At 50.5% G+C, this 12,278-nt stretch overlaps 2 protein-coding genes across 2 annotated transcripts in view; one reads left to right on the top strand and one right to left on the bottom strand.

The window, feature by feature from the left end:
* The first annotated feature begins 4,080 nt into the window (after window positions 1-4,080).
* On the top strand, window positions 4,081-9,906 carry LOC122392848 (caspase-8-like). The gene is made up of 2 exons (XM_043388173.1): window positions 4,081-4,981; window positions 8,169-9,906. The coding sequence occupies exons 1-2, from the start codon at window positions 4,475-4,477 to the stop codon at window positions 9,327-9,329; spliced, it is 1,668 nt and encodes a 555-aa protein (XP_043244108.1). The 5' UTR covers window positions 4,081-4,474; the 3' UTR covers window positions 9,330-9,906.
* A 158-nt stretch (window positions 9,907-10,064) lies between these two features.
* The window catches only part of LOC122392835, a 28,725-nt gene continuing 26,511 nt past the window's right edge, over window positions 10,065-12,278 (bottom strand). Inside the window, exons 15-17 of the mRNA XM_043388146.1 lie at window positions 11,659-12,222; window positions 11,185-11,421; window positions 10,065-10,714 (exon numbers count right to left, since the gene is read on the bottom strand). Of these exons, the coding sequence (XP_043244081.1) occupies window positions 10,493-10,714; window positions 11,185-11,421; window positions 11,659-12,222 (1,023 nt within the window). The 3' untranslated portion in view covers window positions 10,065-10,492. The remainder of the gene's footprint in view (window positions 10,715-11,184; window positions 11,422-11,658; window positions 12,223-12,278) is intronic.

Here is a 12,278-nt window from a genome sequence, read left to right as displayed (position 1 = left end):
AGCTGTTCCCGGATTTTCTCCATAGATATCCATAGTTTATCAATTCGCTTAATAAAGTCATTTTGGAGTTTCGAAGTCTGCAGTGACGTCTCCTGACTCGAAATGTGGCATGGCATCCAACCCGCTCCTTAACTAAGGTCCGCTCCTTAACACTTAACTAAGGTCTGGTCGAACAAAGTCAAATAGCCCTCTAAAAAAAGATGTGGTCCTTTAACCGTATAACTTATTTCCTAGAAGTTTGAAATTTTGTGTAGTGCAAGTGCAGGTCTGCGGGATCGGAGCCGGAGCTTGACAGCTCGTCAGCTTGACTTGACAGCTCTGGCCAGAGTCGGAGCTGGAGTCACCGGGCGAAGTCGTTTGTACTTCGACTCCGAAGTCAGAGTCGACATTCTCTGGCTTGAAGTCATGCTCATTGCTCTTAACTGGTTAGTCGAAATTTATGAAGCCGTTTTAGCCGATCGTGGGCAGGTGGAATAAGAGCTGTAGGTTCTGTTGACCGTTGTGACTGGTGGACGGTGGTTGTATCAGTAAAGAGGTCAGACCAATATAGGCCCACACTGAGTATTCAAACCTCCTGGACCCTCTCATACCACACACCGTTCCGTCATTTCTATCCTCAGGACAGTCAAATCCCTCTCATCTACGCCTCAACTCCTTGTTCCGGGCTGGACGGGCAACTTTATCCCATGCGGGAACCCCCGATAAGAGCACGACCGTAACCGGGTGCGGTGACTGGTGTGTGCTTGGGGTGCTGGTCGGCCTGCCCTCTGGACGGGCTCAGCCTCGTCGACTCATCAGGGTGCTCGCCCAGACCAAATGTCCCCCCTCGCCCTCCCCCTAATTCCCATCTCCTTCCGGCTCTGAAATGGTCTCGTCAGACCGAAAAGTCCTAACCCAATAAAAAAAATCCCAGACCGTGGCGAGGTCCTCTGACCTCTCACACCAGCATCAGGTACTCTAAGGTCATGGTGAACTGGTGAGCCCCTTCGGCTGTCGTTTTTTGTTTGTTTGTTTGTTTGTTTGTTTTGTTGGGTTAGGCCCTTTCGGTCGACAAGACCATTGCAGAGCCGGAAGGATGATAGGAATTAGGGGGAGACATTGGTCTGGGCAGGCACCCTAGTGAGTCGCCGGGGCTGAGCCCGTCCAGAGGACAGGCCATCCAGCCCCAAGGCACTCAATGCACCCGGCTACGGGGTGCGCTCCCTCGAGAGCAGCGGTGCCGCTCCAAGGGAGCAGCCCGCATGAGATAAAGTTGCCTGTCCAGCCCGGAGGGGGGTTGCGGAGTGGAGGAGAAGGACTTCAGTATCCTGAGGATAGAAGCACGGAACGGAGGGCTGTCGTTTTGCCTAGCACGGGAGGATGGCCGTTTAGAAGTGGGAGTCTTGCTTGAGTATTGTGAATATTCGAATGTGTGGCTTATGCAGCTGTCACCCCACCCAGAGGACCGAACTTCAGCCTTTGGTGGGTGTACGGTCCACAGCAGAAGTAATGTGGGGTTTCAGTCATGGGTATGTTCTGCTTATGAAGCTTAGGAACGATTAGCCAGACTACAATGAAACTTTGAATGTAGCTTAGGTATATGTATCGTCACCCTTGCAGCTGCAACTTTAGCTATTGACATCTTCTTTTCGATCACTCCGCATTTAACAATCGTCAGTCAAAGCCAACCGTTGAGATTGATAAAACCCTACATTACTTTAGCGGTGCAGGCTGTACCTGAGCCGCTGAAGTGGGTGAGTTCTCAGTTGTACCGTCGAACTGACCAGCATCAGTAGGTATTCTTTTAAAAATGGTTTATTTCTGTTTACATGACTCCATATTGAATGACCGTTGCAAATAGTCACTTTTGAAATCCTTTATGGCCGATTTTTTTGAGGGGACGTGCCCCCGGATTCATCGACTGCCGGCGGGGGGGGCGTCCCCCGTCCCCCCGCTTTCGACGCCCATGCTATCTATAAACACTCTCAAACATCGGTTTATTGGAAAACATGACACACCCGAATATTGCACCCGTTACCCCTTTGTGTGACCCTGAGGTTATCTCAGGTCATGAAGGGTCACCAGCAGTTTTTTTTTTAACTATTTCTTTTGAATTGATATAAGAGACGACAGATCGTGCTAGAGCGGTAAAACATGTCAGATGTGTTCAACTCGGCGATACGGATCAACTGATATGCAGCATGACCCTTTCCGGTCAGGCCATGCCCTGACCCGAGTCCCGAGGTCAAATTTTCCAAATGACCTTAGAAGTCCGAATTTCATTCGACGCGACTCGACGAGGGGAACACGTTGCTGGTAAAAGTAATGTCGTGGCTCCCTTCAGTCAAAATCTGTTACCTAAAACTTTTTTTCGTATAAACCAGGGATGCGGAGCCGTGGAAGTTCCAGACGGTCCGGCTCCGGCTCCGGCTCCGAGTAAAATGGTCCGGCTCCGGCGGCTCCGGCTCCTTCTCAGTAGGTGCATCCCCTATGCGATTAATTAAATACCTACGGGTGGAAGAGAAAGGGCGATTGAAATTGGATTGGTACACGTTGCCTCTGTATTTGCATAACAAGGCTAATTTGAATAGTGAATACCACATGGCCTTGTATGTACTGTCAAACCGAACTAGGTCAATAATTTTTTCTTCTTAAAAAAAGAGCCGGAGTCACCCCCTTTTTTGACGGCTCCGGCACCGGTTCCGGCTCCGGGATATATTGTTTTACGGCTCCGGCTCCGGCTCTGGGCAAAATATGCCGGCTCCGGCTGCTCCGGCTCCGGCTCCGCACCCCTGGTATAAACGGCTATTTTTATATTTTTTGCCCTCTGGAACATGGAATAAATCACATAGGACAGGAAAAAGGTTAACTGTGAAGGAACGGGAGGAGCTGACGATGATAAGCGCGATCTGACGGTGAGATGAAGATCCTTGCGGAGGCTTGGTTACGGGGATAGTGGACACTTCACGACTTATTAGGCACTTCTGGTGTGAAAACAAAGGGCAATTAATAAACCCACTTTCGGTATCGGTCTCCAATCTCCATTATCGACACTTCAGCCTACCTACATACGTGCCGCGCTTGGATACGCTGCAATGCGTCTTCATGTCATATGTCAGGTTTGTAGTGGTATCGCAGCGATGTCGCTACCAGCAGCTACGCACCTCCGTCTTGAGGATGTAAGGTCATTATAGGGATGCCACTGTATAGAGACTCAGTGATGTCATACAATTCCGTCACTTATGAACCGTACGTGCCACCACCTATCGGACAGCCATTGAACTAATAGTTTACAGCTTGTACAACAGATGTCACTATTTTGGATGATACGGTCTTGGATGCTGCGGTGCCAAAATGTTTTTTGGATGATACGGTTTTGGATGCTGCACCCTTGGATGTTTCACTCTTGGATGCTGCACTTCCTCGTCCTTGGTTGCTGCCAATTTGGATGATACGATTTTGGATGCTGTGGTCCTGGATGTTGCAGTTTTGGATGTTTCGCTCTTGGATGCTCTGAATCATCCCTAAGGGGTCGGTTTTAGATGTTATTTGGACGTTTTGATCGCTGGATGCTAAGGGTTTGGATGTTGCGTCCCTTGGATGCTGCGCTCTTGGATGCTTCAATACTCACCCGTCAGCTTACCTTACATTTTGCGTGCGTTCGGCATCCGGAAAATGAGGGAAAATTATCCGGGATCACCAGTAATAATTTGGTATTGCAGTGACTATCGAAGCAAAGCAATAAGTCATATTGCTTTTGCTTCAGTAATGGCTATTTTACTCGTTTTCATCTCCGTTGTACACGGTGTTAGCCTAAAACACCGAATGATCCCGGTGATCCCGGAAAACTATCCCTGATTTTCCGGATGTCGAACGCACGCAAAATATATTAGCAATTTATGAAGACATTAACTGCGCAGTAGTTTCATTGAAGGAAGCTAACGTTTCAGCACTGAACTCTATAATGCGTTTCAGAAAACATATCAATGACATCATAGATCACACCACAATGAAACAAGTACTCTGAACAATATGAAAGAAAAAAATGACCTTTAGTGCTTTAAGTACATTTTTTTATGTAATTTTGATTATTTGAGTGACTCTTACAACTTTGTTTCATTTACTTTTGGGATAATTCTGACCTAACCTCGTAAAAGGAATATCTTTTCGATGACGTCATCCAACAAGAAAAAGGTGACCAAAGTGACTACTAGGGAAGTCTACGGGGATCTCCCCTGATTTCCCCGCATATAACATATTATTGTGGAGCGTTTGGAGACTGGCAGTGCACTGAGTAGATGGTACTTTTATCGTGCTTTTATCAAGCCTTGGATGGTACAGAGTCAAGAGTGTGGAGTCAGTGTGAGTGTGAGTGGGTCGTCAGTCGCGGCGATGTTTACGAACTTCTTATGCGGCCTTGTTGTGCACTTTGTTTTGACATCAGCTTGAGCTGAGGCGTATAAAATCGTTTGATTGAGAAAACTCCTGGTTCAAGATGACATCCTCTAGCCTGGGAGTTGAAGATGTCTTCAGATTTGCAGATGTTACTTCTGAAGAGGGTGGATGGCTTGTTGTCAACACTCTCACGCTTGATCCTGATTCTCCATCTGATGTATCAGCAGATGCAGTGTCATATCCATCAGCCATTGATTCCAATTATGAAAGATATTTGACAGAAGATGATCTACAGGACATAGAGGGTGACCTGTATCCAGAAGAGGTTGTCCGTATGTTGTTTCTGGCTGTTGATGACACCCCAGCTCTAGTACTACAAAAATGTGTGGTGAAAATGACCCACAGCCAAAGGAGTCAAAGCCAGACCAAAAGTGTTGACTCTTTCTTTGATTGGGCTCGTGCTGTCTCAGACTCTAAGCACAGCTGGAAAGCACTTTTTCTTGAAAGTTTGGCAGTAATTGGCCGGCATGACATCCTAGTGGACCTAGGATGTGATGATGCAGAGATCAGAAGACTGGAAAAACCTGTTCATCTTTCTTCATTGAAGGTAATACGGGCACCTATCAATTGGGTAAAGTAGACTTCTGGAATCAAAATATGGAGGCATCAATTATTTGATTCTGGCAAGAGGAGCCATGAGCACATATGGGCATGGAATCAATTTTTTCCCATTTTGTTACACTTTACTTCAAATGTATTGTTACGGTTGATAAAAGGACCATGACAGAGAGGTTTTTGTTAAAATAGAAAAATGTATCTAATAGGTTTGCAAAAAGTGTTTCCTCCAAAATAGGAAATAGTCACTTTGGTCTTGTGAATGGCAAAAAGACAGAGCCTGAGCCACTCTCCATCATGTAAAAGCTGTTTTGAGAAAATCACCCTATGTTATTTTGTAGCATGAATCACATTCCTACATATCAAGTAGTATTTGTGTGAAATGTTAAACAAGGGAGGCTATAGGCATCTGTTGTGGTGCTGAAAATGCCACTAAATGAGATTGATAGCAAAATAGATGTTGTATTCTTGCAAGCCATTGCTGCATATCTGTTTATGTCATTACATGTGAAAAAAATGATTAGCCAGCTGAGGTGCAATCAATATTTTGATTATCTGTTCAAAGCGAATCAACTTATTGATTGCTTTCACGTTACCTGTAGAATTCAGCTTGTCATAATAAGAGCAATATTATTGTGGTCAGTGCCTAGTCCAACACTTCTGTTTAAGATCAGGCATGCTGCTTCTCGAAACACTTGCTTATTTGTATATGGCTGGTGATTTAGAAATGGTCTGGTCTGCTGTTATGCCCAAATATGATCATAAGGAATCAATTTTTTGATGCCTCCATTTTTTATTCCAGAAGCCTAGTCTGCCCAACTACTATTTCTTTGTGCTTAGTGGCTAAATCAGGTTTCCACGGGCACTTGTGATCCAGCTCAGTAAAAGTGGTACCTAGCCAATCCATAGGTATGCTTAGATGCTGTATGAAAATGAAAACAAGGAATTAAGTGACTATTAAAGGGCAGGTACCTAATCTGCTTTAATTTATGGCTTGTCACGAGTTTAACCCTCGCCCGTATAGGGGGGGGGGGGGTGGAACGGACCACCCCCTCGGTTTTTCGCGAATAACTCTCGTAAAAGGCTGCCGGTCGCGACGCAACTTTCAGTACCCTCGCGTTAATCAATTTTACACCTACCCTGAAAATTTCATAACCCTGACCCAATGACCTTTGACCCTTGACATGCCTACCTACTTTTCGAGACCATGTTTGTCCGGATTCGCGATTCGACGTATGCCGGCTCGCATTAGCCATCCGTTGGCAGTCTTTTCGTGGTTTCAAGCGTTCAAGCATGTGATTGATGCTGGTCCCATGCACTAGGGTGGGTGTCAATGTCACCCGAAGGTCATGTCAGGTCATTGACCTTGGATGACCTCGGTTTACTTTTTCGAGTTTTACATGTTTCTATGCTAGTTTTTTTTTTTAGCTGTGTTTGAATTCCATTTAAACATTTACGAAGTAGTTTTAGTGCCTTCGTAACATGTTACGGAGCTGTCAAGGGCGGTTGACACGTACTTCGAATACCCGGCAGGACCCCTACTAATTGACCTGACCTGACCCGACCTGGCCTAAATGCATGAAGACATAACCTTGCCGTTTCGCCTCTGATCGAGCTAGAGCTTCACGAAAAAACGAGCGTGTTGCCCGTGACGAGAGGAAGCCGATGATACCCAATTTTAAGGTCCTAGGTCTTTGGTTGACCTTCCAGGTCAGGCCAATGACCCAAAAGTCGGGAAAATCGGGACCTGTTAGAACGTCGTTAAGTTTGGCTGTTATGTTTTTTTTTTTCGGGATGCTGATAGCTGATCACGAATATCATGTTAGTTTTGATCACAGATGATGTCTTCATGCATTTAACATGTTACGAAGGCACCAAAACTACTTCGTAAATGTTCATATGGTTGCTAAATTCGAATTCAGCTCCAAAAATTGGCCTTGAAACTTGAAAACTGGCCTTGAAACATGTAAAACACGAAAAGTGAACCGAGGTCATCAAAGGTCAATGGCCTGACCTGACCTTCAGGGGACCTTGACACCTACCCTAATGCATGGGAGCAACATCATATCACATGTTTGAACGCTTGAAACCACGAAAAGACTGCAAACGCGCGACTAATGCGAGCCGAAATAGGTACGTCGAATCGCGATTCTGGCCAAACATGGTCTCGAAAAATAGGTCACAGGTCAAAGGTCATTTGGGTCAGGGTCATGAAATTTTCAGGGTAAGTGTAAAATTGATCAACTCGCGGGTACTGAAAGTTTCGTCGCGATCGGCCGCTTTTGCGCGAGTTATTCGCGAAAAACCGAGGGGTGGGCGTTCGACCCCCCCCCCCCCCCCGATCCGGGCGAGAGTTAAAATAGGGTATCATCGGCTTCGTCTCGTCACGGGCAACACGCTCGTTTTTTATGCGAAGCTCTAGCTCGATCAGGGATGACCGTGGATCAGGGGCCAAATGGCAAGGGGTGGGGTCCGTCCAACGTCCCCCCCCCCCATACGTTCGCGGCTGGCAAAACACCAATACGGGCGAGAGTTAAGAATATGATTAAAATATGGTAGCATGTGTTCAGTGTTTCTGATATACCTACAGTTGACATTTGAAAGTAGTCTATGAAGTAACCCAAATAAATAATATCCTTACGAAATGTATCATGGTGGGTAGGCATGGTATGGAAGCATAGAGGCTTGGTAGGACTTATCACAGAATGTCCCCAGCCATAAAGTAGTTTGTCCAAAATTGCATGTCATATTTTTAGCATAAATTCTTGTTTTGAATCACATGTCGAATGGAAACCATTGAATTATCAATTTGAAATTTAATCAGATAGGCGGTTATCTGTTTGACTCTTTGGTCCTAAATGCCTTTCTTTGAAAGTTTGTTTAGCTGGAGCTGACTTTGACCCTGCACCTTCTATTCAACTCATTTGTAAGCCATGATAGTTCATGAATTAAGTTCTGAATAAATGTGTCCTCTTCTGTTCTGCTCAACAAGCCATTTAAGTTGACCTGCTGTATTATAATCTTACCTTGACTTATCTTGGTGGACAGATTTCAATCAAGCTGTTGTGTGCCAGGCGCCCAGTCAATTCAATCAAGCTGTTTTGCTGTATCTGAGCGCTAACTTGTTAGACACTGCAGCAGCCTGCTCCTTAACACAACTCTGTCATGCTGCTTTGCAGGTTTCGCTGAACCAGGTCTGCTGCAGCTTGAAACAAGGTGAGACAGCTGCTCTCATCAGCTATGTGTCAAAGCAGCATCTGCAGAACCGTCCGCCGACCCAGTTCCCTGAGGGAGTCATCATCAAGCAGCTGCTTGAGCTGAACATCCTCCAGTGGATGCAGGAGGGCATCATGGACCTCATGAACCTGACTGTGCTGGTCGAGGCATTAGAGCACATCGGCCGACCCGACTTGAAAAATGTCCTGATGGGACGGCCAGTGTCTCAAGGCTCGTCCTACACATCACACGTCTCCGGCCCTCCCTCTGGTGGTCATACGAAGGTTGTGTCCCTGCCGTCCCTGGCTGGGGTCCCCACGCCGCATGTGTACCCCAACGACCGAGGGATCTGTGTCATCTTCAACTTGGAGCAGTTCAGGTGCGTTCAAAACCCTTCCTGTGTGCTCCAAACCCTTCCGAACCACGGACTGCGACTCGGGTCCAGTTTGGACGCAGGAAACCTCTCGAGACTCTTCGGGAAGTTCTCGTGTCGCACAAAAGTGTTCACCAACATGAAAGGTCATGAAATACAGACATGTCTCAAGAACCTGGCGAATGCGAAAGACCTTGCGCATTTCGACTTCGTCGTGGTGTGCTTCCTGTCGCACGGCGGCACCAGCGACGGTCGTCAGTTCATCTACAGCTCCGACTGCCAGCTGATGTTCATCGATGATCTGATCAGTCCGTTCGAGGGCGACTCTTGTCAGAGTCTGCGCGGCAAGATGAAGATGGTCATCTCGCAGTCGTGCCAGGGCGAGGGTCAGCTGACGCACCTGCAGGCTGACGGGCCCCCGGTGTCGCCCACGCCCTCGTCCAGCGCGCGCACCGCCACCGCCCAGTCGGACTTCCTGTTCTGTCAGGCGACCACTCCCGGCTTCAAGGCGTACCGAGACCCGCGCCGCGGCTCGTTCTACATCATGCGCCTGTGCGAGGTGCTGGAGAGCCGAGGCCACTTGGAGGAGGTCTCGCTCTGCATCAAGGACGTGCACAAGCTGCTGATCGAGCAGCCGATTCTGCTGGGCGAGGAGCGCGTCCCGTGCGCCATCCAGCCCCAGATGATCGACCGCACACAGGGCAGGTTCCGCTTCAAGCGCGCTGGGGACGTGCAGCCTCAGTCGGTCTAGGCGCCGGCGGCGCGACTCATCGGATCGGCCGCTCGCTCCGGAGATCGGTGTTTGGCAGTGGCGGCCCGGCCAACGGACTGAAACAGTGAAACTGAAACACTGAAACAGACTGCTTGGATGTTCGCGAACAGAGCGGCCGAACTGGCTCGACTCGGGTGGTTTGCGGACGTGCTTTGGTGGCGTTAAGTGATACGGCTTGCCGAGAACGGCCCGCTTCTGATCCATAGTGTGTTATACCTGTCGTGTGATTGAGGCACAAACTGCCACCTGTACCTGTCATCTATTTTTGTAAACTTTGACCGAATGTTCATGTTAACGGTCTTTTCTATCGCTCTTGGGGTCAATTTCGAATTACGGAGTTTGCCTAAATGCTTGGGTACCTACACAAATACTTCGGGCGCATTATCATTCAGCCGCGTGCCATAATGCTAGTTAGTGGCCTGATTCAAGTGCGATTTAGAGTCGTCCGGTACTGCTGGGCCTTATGGCGACAAATGGTTTATGACATTGCCGTCTTGCGAGGAGTGATTGTGTACGGGCGAAATGCTTTCCACAGAATATGATTGCTCACGACGGGTGTTGCTTCTGCACGAACATGTTTATCCCGATATTTGAAGTATGTTTTTGAATGATTTTATGAGCTTAGAGAGCTATTTTGTGCTTGGAATCAACAAGTTAATGAATAAAATGCAAATGAAAAAAGCTAGTTTATGTGTTCACCGAACAAACGCGACCGAAGTTTGTAATACAAGTATGTATTAACGAACGATCGTGACATACCACAACAATCACTTCACCGCGACCCTAGTCGCCATCACAGCGCCGTCGTCAGCTTCATCGGAGAAAACTGCACCCGTAAATAATCGAGAACAGGGCGTCCGCGGCCCCGCTGCTCACCAGCAGGCGTACAAGGCTCCGCCGCGGCGTCCGTATCACCCAGCAACGACCGTGCGCGTCCAACGGCTCAGCTGCGCTCAGTCACATCTAAAAACGCGACAACCTAAAAACGTCACTACTGTGTCGGCGCAACTAAAAACACAAACAACCAATCACAATCGCTCCCCAAGCGGTGCGGCTCGGGCGGCGGTATTGCTCACGAGCCAAGCGTATAGGCAGTGCGGACTAGTGGACGCGCATCGGGGGCGCCCCGCGCCGGTCCGCCATCACACGGGAGGGGCGCCGTTCGGGTAGATCAGCATCGTCTCCAGGCTGGAGGCGAAGTTGTTGGCGGCGGCGTCGCATTCGGAGCCGGGCTCGCAGGCCGGGTAGAGCGCCAGAGCCGCCAGCGCCAGAAGCAGCAGCGCCTGGAAGGGCAGCGAGGCGCGCAGGCCGCGCCGCAGCGACAGCAGCAGCCGGCCCAGGGCGCTCGGACGGCCGCCCACCGCCTGCAGAAGGGACGGGGACGGGCGGTCAGAGCCGAGACACGCACAGTCGCCGAGAACGGCCGAACTCGTCAGCTTCTTATTTTCATCCGTAAATCTTTTACCCGTTTGAAGGTCGGTCGAACCAAGAGCTACATGCCGGCTTGTTTCGATTATTTTGTTAGGCAATGAAACTAATGGTGTTTCCTACGAAAACCCGTAGGCTTTTCAATGTAACAACTCAGTACACCGGTAAGTCAACTCACACGCGATAGGTTATCTGAAGTTGAAGTGCTTCCGGCCCTTGGCTGGAAGTCATACGGGGGAGATGGGTTATCTCGATCTCGCGACTGAAATAGTCTGAGATAGCTCCTGGGTCTGACTTTGTGGAGTGGTAAGCCCGGGGCCGTTAGTTCAAAAGCAGATAGAATACGTCCTGCTGAATAAATACTCGAGTAGTTATTTAGCTACCTCTGCTCGTACACAGTCCCCACCTGGTCATCAGTCGTATCAGCGGTGTCACCGCCGGCGGCGGCGGGGGCCGGGGCGGGTCGGCGCCGCTGCAGCTCCACCAGCCGGCTACTGACGGCGTCCCAGCGGTTCTGCAGCGCGGCCAGCCGGGCCTTCAGCTGGGCGCCGTCCGAGCGACCGGCCGCCGCCGCCAGCCGCCCGCCCGTCAGCGACACGCTGACCATCAGGTCCGTGTGCGACTCCAGCTCCACCCCCAGCCTCTGAAGAAGTTAGACAGGGGACGTCACACACCACCCGTGCAACAGCCCGGCACATCGGGCGCGATGGCGGTCACGGAAGCAGTAAAGAATCATAAAATAGTTGAACAGTAAACCATTCGCGACTGACACGCCCGGCGGCGATCGAGCGCACACGCCAGCGGTCGATCGAACGCAGCACATCCAGTGTCGGCGCCGCAGTCCGACTGACCGACTGCGCAGTCCGCGCCCGACTCTCACCCTGAACCGGCGGCTCTGCGTGTCGTCCCAGAGGTCGGGCCGCTCCACCGACGGCAGGCCGTCCAGCTTGTGTTCGGTGTGCTGCAGCCACTGTTCCAGCCGCCAGGCGGCCAGCTCCCACTGCAGCCGCCGCTCCCCGGGGCCGTGGAGCCGGCCGGCGGCGCGCTGCTGCAGCTCAGAGAGCTGCCGGCACAGCTCTGCGGCGCGCGACCGCCAGTCACCGTCACCCTCTCCCTCTCGGCCCAGCAGCACACCCAGCAGGTCGGCGGCGCCGGCGCACGCTCCCAGCGTCTGGGCCAGCTGCGCGGGCGCCGGGTCGGCCGCGGCCAGCAGCTCTGTCAGCGCCGCACGGCCAGCCTCTGCCTCCCGGAGCGCGGCAGCCACCTGACCGGTGTCCGTCGGACTGGCGGAGCGGGCCGAGCCGGCGTCCGACGGGCTCTCTGGACGGGCAGAACCGGCGTCCGACGCGTCCTCAGCGTCAGAAGGACCGGCCGGCAGCCGCTCCCCGGAGGTCGGCTGCTGAGAGTCGTCAGGTACCGGAGTGGAGGAGACGTCATCAGTGACCTGTCGGGAAGGGAGCGACTGAATCAGACGGCTGGCTCCAGACATCAACTGTGCTA

The sequence above is a fragment of the Amphibalanus amphitrite genome, unplaced genomic scaffold (genome assembly GCF_019059575.1).
Source record: "Amphibalanus amphitrite isolate SeventyFive unplaced genomic scaffold, NRLGWU_Aamphi_draft 000503F_arrow, whole genome shotgun sequence".
NCBI classification, from domain to species: Eukaryota; Metazoa; Arthropoda; class Thecostraca; order Balanomorpha; family Balanidae; genus Amphibalanus; species Amphibalanus amphitrite.
Note: the sequence above shows the minus strand (reverse complement) of the source record. Positions and strands in the feature narration are given on the sequence as shown.

Bases quoted from the DNA above. Each gene is read 5' to 3' on its own strand.
- LOC122392848 (XM_043388173.1), top strand. From the start codon at position 4,475: ATGACATCCTCTAGCCTGGGAGTTGAAGATGTCTTCAGATTTGCAGAT. The intron at 4,982-8,168 runs GTAATACGGGCA...GCTGCTTTGCAG, and splicing joins TTCATCTTTCTTCATTGAAG to GTTTCGCTGAACCAGGTCTG.